The following is a 19,845-nucleotide window of genomic DNA, read 5'->3' as shown; positions in this document are numbered from 1 at the left end:
GCTGACATCTCTCACCCAGCCCGGCTGATTCTTAAAACTTCAGGCCTCACCTGCTCTGGGAAAGTCTCCATCTTTCCAGGGATCAGGCTTCCCTGACACCAGGTCTGAACTAGGGGTCAGGAACTGAGGAATCTTTTCCCCGGGCTGCCGCCTGCTGGAGGGAAGGACCGTGGTCCTTCGCGCAAGAGGCGTGGCTAGGGAGCGGAAGTGCGGAGCCCGGAAGTGTCTTCCTCCGTGCCGTGGCGGGCGGGGGAAGAAAGCTTGGAGTAAAAATGGATTTGAAAGGGGCGAAAAAGTGGAAGATAAAGCGAAGTGCAGAGCGGGGGTGAGTAGCATGTCGTGCGTGTTGCTGGGCTAGGGTGTCGTGTGCTCGCCAGGCGAGTGAAGTGGTGGGGTGTGACATTCTTAAGAACAAGACCTTCGTTCCCAGGGAGGACCCGGATGCCGGCCTCGGCCTGGATGCGGCCGGAGACTACCTGATTGGACAGGTCGCCAAGAGCTTGCTCTCCGGCAAGCGCCCTCCTGGAACCAGCGCCGGGAGACTGGCTTCCCTCTTCAGCGCTCCGGTACCACAAGTTCGACCCATCTACGTGCCTGTGCCTCAAGTAGGTCACTGGCTCCTTGGTGAATGGCCCGTTGGTTAAACTGATTTCTGCTGGGGATTGAGGGGGACTAATTTTAAGCACTCTTTCCCTACTCAGTATAACCAGTGAGTAAAGGGAGGTGCTAATTTTGAAAGGTCGCAAAATTAGTGTTTGGGGGTCAGAATTATAGTAGGTGAGGTCTCAAAAATTACTTCAAACTTTTAAAAGGAAACATCTAAAAGGAAATGTGATGAGGAAGAACAAACTACATCTCTGATTCAAAGACCACTTTTACAAGATCATGTAAAGAAAGCGAAGGTCAAGAAGAAACTTTCTGATGCAGAGAAAAAGTTGGCAAGCAGGTTGGTAAAAAAATCTGTTGGTGTTACATAAGATGGTAAGAAATTAAAATTTTCTATCTGCAGTATTATCTTAATTTCTTATTTTTTGTTTCTGATTGCTTTTTAAAAATTAGGGAAAGTGTCTTACAAGGTTGAAAAAGAGAAGGAATCTTCATTCATCTCAATTACTATTAGGCCAATTTTGTTTCATCTTTATCTAATACTATCGTCATCATTTGGAATCGAGCTTGTGACTTTAACTTAAATCCTTTTGCAGTGTATTTGAGTCAGGATCCGAATTAACAATGCTGTCATGTTTAGAGTTACTCTTCCTCATTTTTTACCACTGTCTTCGAACTTATTTTCTTTTTCCTTTTCTCTCTTCATAGATCACTTTTTTAGTTATTCTGAGAGTTGTAAATTGCTTCTACTTTTTTTTCTCCTGAAACTTAGTGCATCTATGCAGTCTTAATTTCTTCCTTTTTCTTTCAGAGAAAGAGTAGCTCAGCCATGTATTATGTATTCCAGATGTTTTTTCTGCCTCCTTAGATAGATTGTACCATAACATCCATTCATTTTCTTTTCTTTCCAACATAAAATACTTTCAAGAGAATCAGAAGTTTGAGCCCAGCTTGGGCAACTAAATGACTTAGTAAGATCTCGTCTCAAAATAACTATTTTAAAAGGTCTGGAGGTGTAGTTCAGTGCAGAGGCAATCCAGTACTGCAACGGGTGTGTGTATGGGGAGGGCTTTCGTCTGTAAAAGAAAATCTAACAACTAAAAATACCTCAGTCAACAGTCACGTGTCTCTGTTAATGTTCACAACACTTCCATAGTTGAGCTTTGAGAACAATCTTATGACATGGACTGTGGTACATGCCAGTAATCCAAGTACTGGGGAAAATGAGGTAGGAAGCTCATGCTTGGGGACCAGCGTAGGCTACATAAAAGAGGTAAGAAAAAGTAGTCTATTCTTTGGCTTTCTCCCTGTTTATGATTTACTTACTATGCAGTCTAGTAGCAGGAGTATGAGCAGGATTGTCCGGATGGTACATCTGAAATTGTTCATAGAGGCCTTTTTTGCCTAGTTGCCTCTGTCCCCCCATGAGTCTTTATTGGTTGCAAGGACAATTGAGGGGAAATTTCACAGATGCAGCTCTGAGGCATTGGTGGAGCTGCTCCAGCCAGTTGGTGTATTTAATAGGCAGTAGAGCCTTTGTCTTAAGGGTGCTTTGTCTTAAGAGGCCTTTTGTAACACATCATAAATAGTTGCTCTTATTGAATTCTCTGAGGGCAGTCTCTGTTGATTTTCTTCCCTTGATTGTCTGTTGCTTTTCAGTGATAACATGGGGTGGTTTTCTGATTTTTCAGTTATTGACTTCACTTAGCATTCTTGTTTATGATCATCTCATGACCTTTTTCACCCTTCATTGTATGTGTCCCCACTTGGTTCTCTGTGCTAATCTCCAGACCTGTTTATCTTTTGGCTGGATGGTACTCACTCTTGTAGAGACCATGTGCACTTCAAGTTAAGAAAGCTGTAAACAGGCTAGGCAGAATGGTACATATGTATAATACCAGACCTGTGGGAGCTGGGGGAAGGAGGATTGCAAGTTCAAGTCCTGCCTGGAAACTTCATGGCTTGGCAAGATTCTGACTCTAAATAAATGGCTAAACAAATAAGTAAATAAACAAAGCCTGGGAGCTGGGTATGGTGGTACATACCTGTAATCCCAACACTTGTGAGCTGAAGCAAGAGGAGTGCTGCAAATTTGAGGCCAGCCTGAAGTACATAGCAAAACCTTATCTGAAAAGAAAAGGGGTAGGGATGGGTAGGGAGAGAGGTCAGTGTAAAAGTCTTGGATTGAAATCCCAATACTAAGAGACACACACAGGGAAACATCAGCCTCATTAATAGAGGAATCATCAGCCTCATTAATCCTAATCTTCTACTTAAATGATACCAGCTGGCTTTCTGTTTCCTAAGGTAGTGGCTTGGAAGTTATGAGCTTGTGAATTTTGAAGTCTTAATGCTTCTGTACTTTTTTTTTTTTTTCTTCAATGACAAGGTCTCATGATGTCACCTAGATTGACATGGGGCTCCTGAGCTCAACCTGTCCTCTTGCTTCATCCTCCTTAGTGGCATTTTAGGTACATTGCCTGGTTGATTGGTCTTTTGTGTGGGGTGGATACTACTGGGGCAAGGAGAATTAAACTTAGGACCTTTGCTGTGAGCTATTTCCCCAGACCTTTTTATTTTGAGACAGGCTCTAAGTTGCTAATTTAACTAGGCTGTGCTTGAACTTTATTCATTCTGCCTCCACTACTCAGAGTGCTAGTGTTACAGTTGTACTCTACCACTCTCACTTTGAAACTGTCTCTTAATGATCTTTACTGTATCTTCTGCTTTCCACCCCTGCTCTGGTTGGTCTGTTTTCTTCCTAGATACAAAGAGCTGTAACCATTCTTACTAAGAGTTCCATCTCTAACTTTGTTCTCTGCCTGTCTTTCTCTTTGCTACCTTAAATGATCTTTTTAGGCACTAAGTCTAGTGGCTCCTCATCATCTTTTGCATAACGTAGAAGGAATTTCTTTATTGACCTGGAACTAACATTACCATATGGTTGTATTTCTTTCCCTTCCTGCTAGTTGTATACCATGATGAATAAAACACTAGAGATGGACTCTTCCATTAGTGGACTGATTGGTGTTAGGGAAGAGGAATATTAGTCTACATTTGTTGAGGACTGATTGTCCCAGATACTGCCTTCCTCCTATGAGAAGCTGTTCTTGTTTTTCTTGTTTGTCTTATGTATTCTAGCTGTTGTCCCCACCATCAGTGGTAGTGATAGGAATCAAACTCAGGGTCTTGCCGTTAAGTGAATACTGTACCACTGAGGTACCTAGCCATTAGCTATTACCAGTTTTGTGTGAACTTTGGCTGTCTTTATTTTTTATTTTAGTAAGGGTCTACAGGGTCTCACTACATAGATCAGACTCATAGTGATCTGCCTGTGTTCAGCCTATCAAGAGCTGGGATTACAGGCATGCACCTCCATGCCCAGTCTCAGTTGCCGTCTCAGCGTACCCCAGGGGTGGGACCAGCATGGCACACCAGGGGTTGAATCCGGGCCACTACTTGTAGATGTCTTTCTACTATACTTTTTCTGTTTGATTCTTTTGAAAGAGTCTTGCTATGTAGTTAGACTCCTGAGTGCAAGGCTCATTGCAACATGCCCTTTTTTTAAAAAATTATACTTTTGAAAGCCTTGTGATTTGAGAATCTAGAATAGTGTGAAAGCCTTGTGATTTGAGAATCTAGAATAGTGTGGCAGCCCAGTATTTGTTGAAGAATAAATCATTTTATGACTGCCCGTTTTTTCTCCTCAGTCTATAGTCACCATCTAGTTCTGCTTTTGGATTACATCAGGCCTATGTATCCATTTATTCCAATACTTTATATTGCATTTGCCATTTCAGAATTTTTTTGGTAAGCAGTCCTTTAAATATTACAGAATTATAAATTATAAATTTGTTTTTAATTGTCTAGATTCTTTTTACTAGGTTATGTTTGGTAAGCACTTAACTTTTTATTTTTATTCCCTGCAAATGCTGTACTGTCCTAGATTCTAGAGCAGAGAATGCAATTAGATTTTGATAGAGTATGAAATAAATGTTGAAGAGCTTTAGATTATAAGCTGGCTTTCAGTTGAACCTTGGTGCTACTACTATGGACTGTCAGTCTTATGTTGAGGTGCAGAATTTGTTTTCCAAAAGTACTAGTCATTCTGTTGATAATGCTAAATTTTTTTTTTTTTTTTTTTTTCCGGAACCGGGGTTTGAACTCAGGCCCCTGAGCTTGCCAGGCAAGTACTTATTCCACTGAGCCATCTCCCTGGCCCCAATATTGCTAAATATTTTTGTGATGAAGTTTTAACCAAGAGTATTGAACAGTGCTTTGTAAAATTCTGACTTTCATGATTGTTTTTCTTATCTTTGTTTTTACCTTAAAATGTAGGGAAAATGGTTTAGCAAGTGCTGATTTAGAAGAAGAAATTCTCCAAAAACAAGGACAGAAAGGGAAAAAATCTCAATCTACTGTTAATGTAGCAGGTAGAAAAGTACTTGATGTAGATCACAACTTAGATGGAAGTCAAAGAAAGAAGATCCCAGTCAACCAAGAAGAAGAGAAATTAAAAAATGAGAGGACTGTGTTTGTTGGGAACTTGCCTGTCACATGTAATAAAAAGGTGAGTTTTTATTTGGTTTGTGGTAAAAATTCACAGAAATTAACTTTTGTTTATTCTTCATTTATTGAATAAGCACGTAACTAAGAAGCCACTGAGGTGACTTCATTGTCAGTGATGACAGATTTCATACTACTGTAAACTGATCTTAATATTCCCTCCCATCGCTGTAATCCCTGCCCTAATTCAGACTTTTGCAGATCACAGTTCAGTTATTGCAGTGGCTTCCTCTCTGGCCTGTTTCTTCTAGGCTTATCTTCTGCTGTATGCCACTAGAATGGAAACTTCTTTTGTGCAGAGACAATTATCTGTTTTCTTTACTGATCTATATTATACAAGAGGGTGCATCGAGCCTAGTAGTGGCTTACTAAATGCTCACTCTGTAAAAGAATGAATGCATCCTAAACTTCTTAGGTTGTGTAGGGTTCAGTTTACTGAAAACATCCCCTTTGCTTTCTGTGCTTATGAAGTAGTGTTTTATGTTGATTTTGAACAACAATTATAATCTACTTCCCTAAAAATAAAACAGTACAAAAACTATTGGGTTTTTCCCTTTATCTCACCTTTTGTCTGCTAGCATTTGGTTTGTGGTTATTTTGTAGGACATCACATGTTTTGTTTTATGCCATAATTTTGGTTACTTCCTCCTAGGTAATTTCTCCCAACAATATAAACATTGTTAAAATTCACTTCTTTAAATTAATGTGAAAAAATCAGAAAAGACTATATGGAATAGATAAGTCTAACCTTAACTTACATGTGATAAAAAGAAAAGAATAAAAAATATTTGATATATAGACACTAATATTGAGTTACATTTTGTTTATTCTGTAAGTTTCAGTAAAACTTTTTGTCCCAACTAAGTAGTCATTTGCTTTTCTGAATTGTTCTTTTTCTTTTTCTTTTTTTTTTTTTTTTGGTATTTTTAGGGAAGGGTCTATAGGGTGTTCAGGTTGTCACTACTAGATCAGACTTGTAGTGCTCCTCCTGTTTACAGAGCTGGCATTACAGGCGAGTGCCACCACTCCCAGTCTTATTTGCTGTCTCAGTGCTGGCCCTGGGGGCGGGGCTAGCACAGCAGGCCTGGGGATTGAACCCCCAGCCCCTGCTCCAGGTTGCAGGTTTTTAAATCCACTGAGCTATTTGGCTGGCCCCCTGAATTATTCTTAAAATAAGCACCTACCTGGCAAGCACAAGGTCCTGAGTTCGATCCCCAGTACCGTCCCTCGCAATAAAGTTAATAAATGCCATCCATAAAAGATGATTCATTTGGTTATTTTGTTTTGTGACACTTGACGTTCTGAAAGTGAACTAATGTACGTTTTATTTTTTTAGAAACTGAAGTCATTTTTTAAAGAATATGGACAAATAGAATCTGTACGATTTCGTTCTTTGGTATGTCTTCTCTTTCCCTAAAATTTCATTATCTTAAAAGATTTTACCTTTAGCCAGACCCACTGGGTTCTTGGTACCAGGGATGCAGAATAGCACCAGACTTTTTAATAGGTGTAAATATAGCCAGGGAAAGAGTGGCTTTTGGTGTGTTTTGCTCTTAGACGTGTTAAATAATCTAATATAGGGATACCCTTGTTAGCAGTACCAGCAGTGATTTTGGAGCATGAATAAATGACTTTTATTTGCTATACCAATAGAGTGATCAGAAAAGCTGACACTTCTAGGGTAGCATTTCTGGAATCTTAACCACTATGGGAGTTTGGTGTCATTGTTGCAAATGGTACTTGGAGTTCCCATAATTGAGTTTTTAATTTTATTATTCCATAGTTAACATCTCAGTATGTATTTTTGAACACTTTTTATTATAATTAATGTGTACTAGAATTCAGGAAATACCTAATCCACATTTCTAATTGCTGTTTTATGTGATTCTGTAAAATAGGGTTTCTGGCCTGGCACTGTGGCACATGGTTGTATTCCTACCACTGGGAAGGCCAAAGCAGGATGATTGCTGTGAGTTCAAGGCCAGTCTTTGCTACGTAGTGAGTTCAAGGCCAGCCTGAACTATGCGGCCAAACCCTGTTTCAAAAACAAGAAAAAGGTTTCTCAGCCTTCATGCTATTGTTGTTCTGGGCTAGAAAAGTTGTTGAAAGCAGCCCTGTTTATTGTAGGAGGTATAATAATATCCTTGGCCTTAACCCATTAGATGCTTTCACCCCTCCCACCCCAGTTCTAACAACCAAAAATAACTAAATATTGCCAAATATTCAGCAGCCAAAACTGCTTTTTGTTCTAAGAGACATTTGCCAAGATTTTCAGTCTCTGTAATTTCTGTTAATATATTTGTTTCATACTCTTATCTCCTCTTCTGAGTCCCATTTCTCTATTTCAGACTCTTGCTTAGTGCAGGGGTTGGAGTATCTTGGTGGTACTCCAGCTGCAGAATGGCCATTTACTTTTATCCACCACCCCAATCTAAGCTGCCTACGGGTTGTGTCTGTCATTTAGTGGCACCAAGCTGCACACGTAGGTGACACAACACTGTCAACCTGATCTTCCTAAAGCCTTTTTTCCTGGAACTCTTGCCTTGCCACCTTTTATCCCTGCCCCAGCCATTACCTTCTCACCTAAAGGAGCCTGCCCAGCTTCTTCCCTGCCCAGAGCCATGCCTATGTACTCTTCAGATCCACCATTGTAGTACTTGATCCCCTGTAGTGTAAGTGTAGTTCCCTGTTTATCCCCCTTCTACACTGGCAGCACTGATTACTAGTAGTCTTTCTTGGTTATCCTCATGGTGTCCAGCACTTGCACCTTGTGTTCATTAAGTATGTATTTAAGGCTTGTAAAAGCCTGATTTCTTTTCAATGTCAGTGAAATCTGTCCTTAAGTCTTAGCCAGACAGTGTGTTCCTAGTTTTATGGTTTTCTTACCTTTGTATTTTTCTGTAACCCATTTTTCCTGGCCTTTTGTTTTGTTTATTTATTAATTTTGTAGCTCTGGAAAATTAATGCATGGTAGGCAAGCACTCTACTACTGAATTACTTCTTTAGTGCTTTACATTATACTTTTTGAGACACTGTCTTGCTGAATTGCCTAAGACAGTGATGTCAAACCTTCTAGAGTTTTCAGTGATACAAACAGCCTGCTGTGGCACACATGCCATTGGTTTGCTGTCACTGGTGTGGGCTGTCCTCCAACTCTGAGTATCTGGGAATATACACATTTGTCACTCTTAGCATACAGTCCTTCTTACATCCCATTTTACCTGTGGGGGGAAAATGCATTTTTCAGTTCACAGGTAAAATACTACTACTTCAAAATATTTTTGATATTTTATACCACTTTTTTACCCCAAAGGAAAATTTTTTTATTTTTAAAATAAAATACTTTATAAAATAATTTTTGTATTTTCTTGCTTTGTGTTATATTTATTAATATCTTCAATCATAGGATATAAGTCCTTCAGAGCTCCAAAAACACTTCCAGTAAAGTTGTTTTGTTTTGTTTTGTTTTGTTTTGTTTTGTTTTGTTTTGTTTTGTTCAGGGTCTCATTACACAGCCCAGACTCCTGATTTCTGCCTCCCTAATGCTGGGATTACAGCCACGTGCCACCATGCCCGGACTCCATCCATAGGCTTAGTGGGCCCAGGGGTGGGGCTGGTGGGGCATGTGGAGACAGGGATTGAACCCTGGCCTCTGTGCTGACCTAAGCAAGCGCTTAGTCCGCAAAACTAAACCTCCGGCCCCTTCTGGTAAATGTTTTGATGACTGTCACTCACATGTTGAATATTCAGAGATTTCTCAAGCATGTGTGTTTTTCTGTTATGAGAATTTGTATGATGCTGATTTGAGTAAGGTACACAGAAGAGAGTTCAATTTTTTAGTGTTACTGTATAAACTAGCAGATAAATAAGGAAAATAAATATTTTCTAGAAGTTCATAAGCACTGCCCTGGGTGAGATTTGCATGCATGAATGATTCTAGACTGAGTTGGAGGGCTACTGTCCATTCAGGACCTGCCCCATTTGGCACATTGCATAGTTGTTAACTTGAATTTCTGCTTCTTCCATAAGTTTTTTTTTTTTTTTTTTTTTTTTTGCGGTACTGGGGATTGACCTCAGGACCTTGTGCTTGCCAGGCAAGCGCCTGTTCTACTGAGCTATCTTCCTGGCCCCCATAAGATATTCTTTAGTCTACTGACTCTTAAAAGCTCTGTGAGAGAGGGAGGGGAAGTAAAAAGTAGGTTGTGTTGTATACATGTCAATTCCCCACAATGAATGTGTAATCATTATGTACCATGAAAATGTACTAATTGAAATTTTAAAATTTACAAAAAACTATACATAAATGAAGATTAAGTGATCCAGAATGTAAATGGGATTCTGTGACTTGCTCAATTTAAAGATCCAAATAGAATATATTTTTCCAGTGAGACTATATAGGCTTTTTTTTAGAGACATGAGTGAAGTTTTATATGTCATATATTAACTTGAGGCACACCTATAAAGTCAGACCTGAGGGGTTTTGTTTTTTAATTTATTTGATGCAGGGTCTTGCTGTGTAGTTCAGACTCATAGCAATCCTCCTGTCTTGGCCTTCCCAGCGCTGGGATAACAGGTGTGTGTCACAATGCCTGGTTTTGGTGGCCGCCATGGTGTGCAGTACTGAGGATAGAACTCGGGTCTTTGCAATTGCAAGGCAGGCACTTAGACTGCTGAACTATCTCCCTAGCTCAGTCTTCAAGAGTTTGAACAAGAATGCTGAGAATTTGAGGTCTACCTGGGCTATAGTCTCGAGTTCAAGGCTGCCTGGGACTCCACAGTGTTAAGGCCTCCACAGATGACCTTAAACTTATAATCTTCATACCTCAGCTTCTCGAGGATGATAAAAAGATGTCAACATTGTTTTTTCCCCCACACTTAATTTATAAAATTATTTTGGTTTCATTTTTGCACATCTTTAGCATCATTGTCTTCTTGCTTCTTCCCCTTCTGTCATCCACACAATGTGAAAATCATGTCTTCTTTCTAGATTATTTGAGAGCTACTGCCTGTTCAATCTGGAGTGTGATGCTGTTTTGGGACTTTTTCTTCATAGTCCAGGAAGTCCCTTTCACAGTTATTTCCTAGAAAGTTTTTAGTCATAATATACAGTTTGATATTTATGTTTTAATTAAAATATTAATTTGAGATATTTCAAATGTTCTTTCTCTCCCTCTGTCCCTCTGTCCCTCTGTCCCTCTGTCCCTCTCTCCCTCTCTCCCTCTCTCCCTCTCTTCCTCTCTTCCTCTCCCTCTCTCAAAAGATTCCAGCAGAGGGAACTGTATCCAAAAAATTGGCAGCGATCAAGTAAGTTTTTTTTTTTTTTTTTTGCAAGTAAGTTTATAATTAGAGGAAAGGAATCATCTTAAACTCATTTCCTTTTTGGCTAAAATTTGACACCTTTAATGAATAATTTCATAGATTTTGTATTTGGATAGTTAGCTTGCTTGACTGTTTCCTTGTGTCTGTAATAAAATAAAAAACTATCAGATGTTTATCTTTAAAGCCTTAATGTAAATTATAGGTATAGAAAATATTAAAATTATTTACCAGAAGTTGTGCCACAAGAAATTTCAAGAATGTTCATAGTGCTTAGAAGACCATAAGGAAATTTTGTGCCCAGATTTTCTAGTACAGATCCTGAAAACTGTGTTTCTTCAGTTTTGGGGATTACCTCATAGCTTCTATCAGAATAACAGGCATCTGAATGAAAGTCAGGTACCTTGTACTTTCCATGGTCAGTCACCTGGTGGTTAGCCTGTGACTACTCAGTGTCTCTTTGATGACTGGGGACCTTATACATAGTGTGGCTTGAGAATCAAATTCTCAGGGGCTCTCCTTTTCTGCCGAAGAATGAGACATATACATGTCCTCACTTTCTCTTCTCAAACAGATTTATTTATATTTACCTTTCAGCTTTATTCAGGGTTTCAAATTAGTTTCATGCTCAGGTAGTTTTTTCTTTCCTAATGGTATATAAAATGTGTTTTAAGGGCCGGGGAGATAGCTCAATAGAAGGGCCTGAGTTCAATCCCCGGTTCCTCAAAAAAAAAAAAAAAAAAGTGTTTTACAATCAGAGATGTCTTCAAATTAGATGAAATGTACTAAGGATGAAATATTCTAAAGAAACACTTTGTTCCTGTTGGATATCTTGATGACTTCATTTGTTCCTAATTTGGAGTTCTTTCTGGAGTTACTTGGTGAACCAAGTCTTGGCTGCTTTTTCCTCATAAGCATCACAGTGTCAGGTGTATCACTGCCGGTTGATGAGTTATCTGCTGACTCCCACACTCTTTTGTTTATTGTGGTAACCAAACCTGTAGCTTGTCCTGGATATAAGGTATTAATGCAGCTGCTGATGGAAATAGGATACTTGGTGAGATAAAGCCCATTTTTTTTTTTTAGAGTTACATAAGTGTTCATTTTGTATGAGGCTGAAATACAAGAACTTAAATTTTGACAGAAATAAAGGTTCTAACTAGAATATATAATTGTATTACTAAGAAGATTGGAGGTGTTGTACCCAAAGAATGAAATTTGTACTATTTTTGCCATCAATCTGTCCTCTTCCCAGTTGTAATGATTGAAGTCAGTTATTTGAACAGCTAGTGAAACGTATCGATCTGTTCAAAACTAAAAAAGCATAAAAGTATATGCAGTGGAAGTTTTCCTTCATATACCTAGCAAATTCCCTTACACAAGCTGGCACTAGGCTGTTACTTTTTGTCTGACCTTCCAGAGATATTTTACACATCTTCAGATAATTAACATGCATATTCTTTCCCCAACATGTGACTTTTTTGAAAGCAGGGTTGCTAATGATTGAAATTAGGGCCTGCTGCATGTTAGGCAAGCACTTCTATTGAGCCATATCTGTAGCCACTACTTTTTAAGTCAGTGGTATTCATGCTTTCCTATTTTCGTATTTAGTTTTGTACTAGTACTAACTGGCTCATAGGATAAAGTTGTAGAACTACTTTGCAAAAGGGGTATTTGCAAAACCAGGTGTGCTGGTGGTACATCCCTATAATACCAATTATTTGGTTGGCTGAGGCAGGAAGTTGCAAGTTCCAGGCCATTCTGGACTATGTAGTGAGACCTTATTTCAAAAACCAAGATGGTTTCCATTTGTAAATTTGCCTGCAATCTCATAGAAGTATTATTTCTACACCTTTACCAGCTGTACTCTTTGTTTTTGGGTTTTTGGTTTTGTTTTTTTAGGTCCTATAAATGGAACTCCTAGCATATTAAGCACTCTCTTCAGACTCAGTGTGTTTGTTTTTTTGTCGTTTTTGAGAGAGGTTCTCGCTCTGCAGTTCAGGCTGCCTTGAGCGTACTCAGGCTGGACTTAAATTCATAGTGATATTCTTGTCTCAGCCTCCTGGGATTACAGGTGTGTGCCACCACACCCAGCCCAGTACTGTACTTTTGTCTAGCTTCTTTTGTTCAGCATAATAGTTTGGTGGTTCACAAATACCATGTATCACAAAAGCCATGTATCAGTGACTTATTTTTCCATTGTTCAGTAGTATTCCATAAAGTATCAGAATTTAGCTATTCACCGGTTCAGGAAAATTTTGGCTTTTGACTATCATGAATAGACACTAAAAATACTTGTTTGCAGATCGTTTCTGTTGAGAAAATGCCTAGGGATGAGATTGCTGGGTCCTGTGATAGGGATACATTGAGCTCTCTAAGAAACTGCCAGGTTGCTACAGTGATTGTGCCATTTTATATACCCATCAGCAGTAGCTGAAACTTCTAACTACTTCACATCCTTACCAGTGCTTGGTATTGGATGTCCTTTGATGATAAACTTGCTAAATGTTTGTCATTTTGGTTTTAGTCTCAATTTTGCACTGAGCTATATAGCCCCAGCCCCTACAAAATTCTGCTGACTTACACATCTAACGTGAATCACCATTTTGGAAACCTAGTGAGTTCATGGGTATAAACTTTGAACACAGCAGCTACAGTCATTAAAAGAGTGACAGTTACCCAGGTATGATGGCACACTCCTGTAATTCCAGCACACAGAAGGCAGAGGCAGGAAGATTGCCATAAGTTTCAAGCCAGCCTGGGCTACATAGTGAGTTGAATGCCAGCATGTACTACATAGTGAGGCCCTGTCTCAAAAAAAAGAAAGTAAAGTCATAACAGCAAAATCCAGGCAGTTCTGCACGTCAAACAGTAAGATAAAAAAGAGATGGCAGGGACAATCCTGTTAAGTAAATTGTTCTAGACACAGGGTCAAAGAATGGATAAGACCAAAGGTAATATTGAGGAATAACCACAGGGGTGATAGAATTAGGTAGGTAAATTCAGGAAAGTGGTGCTGTTATGGTTTGTGTGTATTTGTCTCCTTAAACCTCATGCAGTTATGGGGCAGACTTCTAGAGTTTGTGATTAACTCATGATCCACTGGGATTATGGGTGTGAGTGCTGCTGGGATTATGGGTGTGAGTACTACACCCAGCGTGGGGCAGATAGCCTGAATGCAACTTGAGAGAGACAGACTTCCTCTTTGTAGCCATTGTTGCTGCTGCTCCCCTTTTGCTCTCTGCACTTTGCTGCCATGTGCTTCTGTGCCTTGGAGCCAGCTGAGTATGGACTGAAGCCTCCAGTAACTGAGCTAAATAAATCTTTCCTTCCTTCATTTTGAGTGTATGCTATTTGTCCCAACAGTGAGAAAAGAGTAACTGAGACTGGTGCATACAAAAATAAGGCAGGGACTGGGGCTCAGTGTGTAGCATCGCCTGTCAAGTGCAAGTTCCTGAGTTTGATTCCTACTACCAAAATAAAAAGGCAGGGTTGGTGGTGGTTCCTTTGGAAGAAAGGAGGACCTGAACTTAGGAAGGACCACAGAGACACTGTGGCTGTGGCTAGGCCATGGTTGGTAGAGCCATGGGCTAATTCACTAAGCAGTATGAGGTTGTGTGCTTTTCTACCAGGGTATTTAATTGTACAGTAAAAAGAGGAAAAGCCAAATTCATCGAGTGTGCTGGATTCAGAGCAGCAGCTAAAGTGGTAATATCTAGTCCTTGTGTTGTTCTCAGGTCTTGGTGCATGTAGGCTCTTGTGTTCCTACCACTGTCTTTAGAAGTTGTGGTATTTTTTTTGTTGTTGTTGTTGTTGTTCTGACTTATTACTCAAACTAAAACTACTGCCTTTCAAGACACATGTTAATAGTAGAAAGCAAGCTAAACTTACTGTAGTGACTTTGAGATTAACAAATTTTACCTTCTTTATTGTTATAGGCGTACGATTCATCCTGATCAGAAAAACATTAATGCTTATGTTGTGTTTAAGGATGAGTGTGCTGCTACAAAAGCATTGAAAAGGTAATTTTACCTCTGAGGTTCTAACAGAAGTATTATTATTTTTTTTAATATTTATTTATGTGTGTGTGTGTGTGTGTGTGTGTGTGTGTGTGTTTGGGCTCCTGGGGGCGGGGCTGGCTGGCATGTGGTGCTGGGGGATTGAACCGCGGTCCCTGTGCTTTGTAAGCTTGATTCTAAGTAGGTGCTTTAGACCACTGAGCCATCTCACCAGCCCCTCTAACAGAATTATTGTGAAGGGAACTGTCTGTTTAAGTATAGGTGGATTTTTTTTTTTTTTTGAGGGGGTGCTGACTCAGGATGCCTTCAGGGCTGGTTTGGTAAGGCATGAGTATTTGGGGATCGAACTACAGCAATCTGAGCCTGACTGCTTTAAGCAGTCACTTAAACAACTGAGCTAATGGGCAGGCCCCCAAGTATAGGGAATTTTATTAGAGAAAAGGAATGGGGAATAGTAGTAGTTCCTGAGAGACAGGAGGGAACCTGAAAGGGGTTGCCTATAATGAGGAGTGTGTGTGTGTGTGTGTGTGTGAGAGAGAGAGAGAGAGAGAGAGAGAGACAGAGACAGAGACAGAGACAGAGACAGAGACAGAGACAGAGACAGAGACAGAGACAGAGACAGAGACAGAGACGGACAGACAGACAGGATTGAACCCAGGGCCTTTGCATTGAGCAAAACCCACAACATGTAGATGCATGTCATCTCTTCCCCCAACCCACTATTTTTTTAATTTTAACACAGTCTTACTAAGTTGCCCAGGTTCTTCTTAAACGTGATTTTCATGTCTCAGTCTCTTAAGAGTACTGAGATAGTAAGTGTATACTACCACACCTAGGTTTTCTTTTCTTTTTTTTTTTTTTTCCGGGTACAAGGTCTCACTATGCAGTGATCGGCTTCCCCCAGTGCTGGGATTACAGGTGTGTGCCACCATGCCTGGTCTTGGTGGCCAACTTGATAAAGGGCTTGGCATGTGGTGCCGGGGATCAAACCCTGGTCCCTGTGCAGTTCGTTCGCTCTTATCTATCTATCCCTCCCTCCCTCCCATCTGTCTATCCATCCTTCCTACCTACCTACCTTCCTATCTTATCTCCCTCCCTCCCTCCCTCCCTTCCTCCCTCCCTCCCTCCCTCCCTCTCTCTCTCTTCCTTCCTTTGGTGGTACCAGAGATAGAACTCAGGACCTTACGTCTGCCAAGCAAGTGCTTCTGCCACTGAGCTATTTTTCTGGCTCTGGTTTTTTATTTCTTTTACTTCACTTTGGAGCAGTTATCTTAGAGTAATTTGGTGCTCATTTTTAATAGAAATTTTCTCTTGTATTTATAACAGAAATGGGACCCAGATTGCAGATGGATTTCGTATTCGAGTTGATCTTGCATCTGAAACTTCATCTGTGAGTAGTAATTGATTTGTTTAAAGAGCTTAGCTCTACCTTTTTATGGGAATATATTTTTCTCAGTTGTGCTGGAAGGAGGTAGAGTCAGTAGTAGAACATTACAGGAATAGGAAGAAGTGGCCTTCATCCTCTGGGGTCCAGAGTTGGTACCAAGAGAAGCATGGGACTTGGGTCAGCATTAGTTTGAAAGCAAGTCATCTCGGATTTAAAGGTGTGTTTCCCTATCCACCACTGTCAGTATAGGAAGTTAGCCAGGAGGATCCAATAGCTATCTGGTAAAGATCTTGTTTTAGACTGACATCTTAGAAAATTCAGTTATTCATCAGACAGCTTTTGAGAATTGTCTTAGTTGCTTTTTTCTCATTGCTGATACAGAGTATCCAATACCTACATATTAAAAGGAGGAATGGTTTATTTTAACTCACAGTATGTAGATATTTCAGCCCATAATTGGCTAGCTCCAGGGTAGGGTGTCTTGGCAGAGGGGGATTACAGCGAAGAAATAGTCCATAGCAAGCAGGCAGGAGACAGCAAAGCAGCATGCAACAAGTGGTGACACTAGCTCTCTTTCTGACCTTTATATTTTATTCAGACTACCCATTCCTGTGGTAGGGCACTGGTAATCATATCGAGGACTATGCCACATCAGTCAGTGAACTAATTTAGTAATCACACACTAGATCAAGCCGCCTCTGAAATGTTCTCATATGACTGTGAGGCTTTGGGGAACTTCTAGACATAAGCTGTATCAAGAACACTCTCTGTCAGGTACACTGTTCCTAAGGAATGGTCTCAGCTCTCACAGGGTCTGTGGGGAGATGAGCAGAGGCTTAGCGTAAGGCTCTTCTTTGTGACAAACATCGTCAAGTTTGTAAGATGCTTTGTCAATTGTGCAGGTGGTTACTTGACTTAGAGATGTGTCAGGAAGAAGGGCAAGGATAGTTTCCAAGAGAATAGGTCTTGTGTTTGACTTGTCTTTGAAGATGAGTAGGCATTTTCTTTTTTTAAGAGTATTTTCTGAGAGACAAAAAAATTAAAAGGCAATGGCAATATTTGGGAAGAAACAAAACAGTATAAATGTGGGTGAGGGGGACTCTAATTTGCTTGGAATAGTTAACTAGGTAAGTAGGTAGGAAGGAAGAGTTGTTAGGCGAATAGTAGAAGCCAAATTAGGCAACCTTGGTCTTTTGTGCTGCATGTACAGGAGTCTGGATTTTTGTCCAGGAGCTGGTCTAGAAGTGATGTGACAAGATACACATTTGATAAAGGTAGCAGGAGATGAATGAAGGACATATTGTAGGCTTAACTCAGCTATCTGGTGTTTCTGTCAGCATCAGTGTAGCCTGTTTGAGAAAGGAATGCAACCCGAATGAAAAGCCTGGCTTCACTAAGAATATACCATAAGGTCAGCAAATGAAGGCTTAAGGTCCAAATCAGCTACCACCCATTTGATTTTATCAACATACAACCACACTGCTCTTTTTGTGTCACTTTTGGGTTGTTTTTGAACTCAGACTACAAAGGTGAATAGTTGCAACAAACACCACATGGCCACAAACCCCATGAAATAATTGTTCTAGGGCTCTTTACAGCAATGATCCCCTCCTCCCCCATCCAGTACAGCAAGCCTTCTCTGAGCATCACTGTGTCAGTGCTTGCTATGAGTGAAATGTGTCTTCTTCTGGTGCTCACTGTTAGCTGAAAGGGAAGATGGGAGACATAGAAATAAGGATCAACTGTGTGGCTTAGTCAGGGGTGGCTGATCTGCCCCCATCAGATGTGGAAGAATGTGGGATAGGGGATAGTGTAGCTTCTATTTTTCTGGGCCTGTGAGTGATTTTTATTAACTCTTTGTGTTTCAGAGGAATAAGAGATCAGTATTTGTTGGAAATCTCCCTTACAGTAAGTTTGCTTAAACAAATATATAGTATTTTCAGTAACAAAATAAAAGTGAATATGCAGTATTAATGTTTTAAGACTAAATTTAGGAAGTACACAGTGTAATGATATATTTTTATGAGGTTGTGTTCAAAACCTACTGTGTTATCAAACACCTCCATCTTTCTAAGGAAAAAGTTAAGTCTTTGTGGTGAATTTTTTTTTAGAAGTTGAAGAAACTGCTGTGGAAGAACACTTTCTGGACTGTGGCAGTATTGTGGCAGTGAGGATTGTGAGAGACCCAGTTACAGGAGTTGGCAAAGGCTTTGGCTATGTGCTCTTTGAGGTATGAGAGACTAATGCATTGTCACTGTCCCTTGGAAAGAACTAAGAGAGATTGTCATTCAGATGTAACTTATTTTGATCCTCAAAATCTGACTTAAAACTAAATTTATGCTGGGCATGGTGTTATGTGCCTGTATTTTTTAGTAGTCTGGGAGGCTGAGGCAGGTGAAGATTGCAAGTGTGAGCCCACTGTGGGCAACTCAGTTGAGACCCTATCTCAAAGTAAAAAACAGGGTTATGCATAGCTCAGTGTGATGGCTCTGATTTTTAATCCCAAGTAGCGCCAAAAAACAAAACAAAAAAACCCCTAAATCTATAACCTGTCATAATCACTTTTCTAGAATTACACCTTGCCAAAAATGTTCTAGTTCTCTTTTTCTTCATACCTCTATTAAGATGTTGTAAATTAATGAGATTATATATCTTAATCTCCATCGTCACTGTAATGGATAAAATAAGTACCCACAAAATTTTGAAGTCTTTGCACAAATTAGTTACATTTAGTTCACTAATTTAACCAATGTTTCTTTTTTGTTTGTAAGTTTGTTTTTGCAGTACTAGGGATTGAACTCAGGACCCTCTGCTTGCCAGGCAAGCACTTATTCTACTGAGCTCTCTCTCCAGCCCTAACCAATGTTTCTTGCCTAATACTACTAAGTAGTTAAAGAGTATTCTTACTATTTGGTAGCACTTAAATTTTTCTTCCTTCAGCAATAACGTATTTCAGGGGTTCTTTTCCTAGTGTCTTTGTTTATAAAGCATAATATCTATGAACCTGAAATTCTGCAGCCTGATTTCTGTCCTGTGAGTGATACAACATGATTTATATTGTTGCCACTCTGATATTGGACAGTAGCAGTGTTCTCTGTAATAGTGAAATTGTAATGGTAATGTTTTTTCTCAAATGTTAATTTGCATTTTAGATCACTTCTTTAGGCTAGTTCCTCATTGTGATACAGTATTTCTAGGATATGTGACTATTTTGGAGATTTGATAATAGGGCTTCCAAGGTAGCTTTTTAGAAAAGTTGGGAGTGTATTCCTGCTCTTTCAGTCCTATAACAAGTACCTCTTGGACTTTCAAGTTAGTATTAACTTTCTGTATTAGAATAATTATTAATAGAATTTTAGACTTAGATCTAACCTTATAGGGTACCTATTATTACATCTTAAGTTCTGTGATGGAGATTTCTTTGCCCTCTGCATAGAGCAGGACTTTTGTAAAAGGTGGTTTATGGAAAGGAGATGTTTTTGGTTTAAAGGTTGCATATGGCTAATCATTCAGAACTCCTCATAATGAAAAAATGGAGTGTATATGATTGTGAGTTACCTGAAAATTTTGAGACAGCTTGAGTGCCTCTAGAAAAACTTGTGTAGACCTTGTCCCCAAAAAACACAGGGAATTGATCTTCCTAGAAATGGGAGGGTCTTCTCTGTGCAAGTTTGAAGATTATACTCTTCTATTAGGGCCAATATTTTACTGGTCTCTTTGGAGATTAGCTTCTGGTAGAAATTAATGTTATTCTTTGTTTTCCAGAACACAGATGCTGTTCATCTTGCTCTGAAATTAAACAATTCTGAGCTAATGGGAAGAAAACTCAGAGTCATGCGCTCTGTTAATAAAGAAAAATTAAAACAAAATTCAAATCCAGGTTTGAAAAATGTCAGTAAATCCAAGAAGAGACTTACCTTTGCTCCCAAAGATTCAGAGCAGCCTAAAAGT

General features: G+C 39.6%; 1 protein-coding gene across 1 annotated transcript in view; it reads left to right on the top strand.

Moving 5' to 3' along the window:
* The first annotated feature begins 120 nt into the window (after positions 1-120).
* Positions 121-19,845, top strand: part of Rbm34 (RNA binding motif protein 34) — a 23,283-nt gene continuing 3,558 nt past the window's right edge. Inside the window, exons 1-11 of the mRNA XM_012516816.2 lie at positions 121-325; positions 431-605; positions 813-946; positions 4,945-5,176; positions 6,509-6,568; positions 10,433-10,476; positions 14,427-14,510; positions 15,834-15,897; positions 17,763-17,802; positions 18,006-18,124; positions 19,660-19,843. Coding sequence (XP_012372270.1) covers positions 273-325; positions 431-605; positions 813-946; positions 4,945-5,176; positions 6,509-6,568; positions 10,433-10,476; positions 14,427-14,510; positions 15,834-15,897; positions 17,763-17,802; positions 18,006-18,124; positions 19,660-19,843 — 1,189 coding nt within the window. The 5' untranslated portion in view covers positions 121-272. The remainder of the gene's footprint in view (positions 326-430; positions 606-812; positions 947-4,944; positions 5,177-6,508; positions 6,569-10,432; positions 10,477-14,426; positions 14,511-15,833; positions 15,898-17,762; positions 17,803-18,005; positions 18,125-19,659; positions 19,844-19,845) is intronic.

The sequence above is a fragment of the Octodon degus genome, unplaced genomic scaffold (genome assembly GCF_000260255.1).
Source record: "Octodon degus isolate 3935 unplaced genomic scaffold, OctDeg1.0 scaffold00127, whole genome shotgun sequence".
NCBI classification, from domain to species: Eukaryota; Metazoa; Chordata; class Mammalia; order Rodentia; family Octodontidae; genus Octodon; species Octodon degus.
Note: the sequence above shows the minus strand (reverse complement) of the source record. Positions and strands in the feature narration are given on the sequence as shown.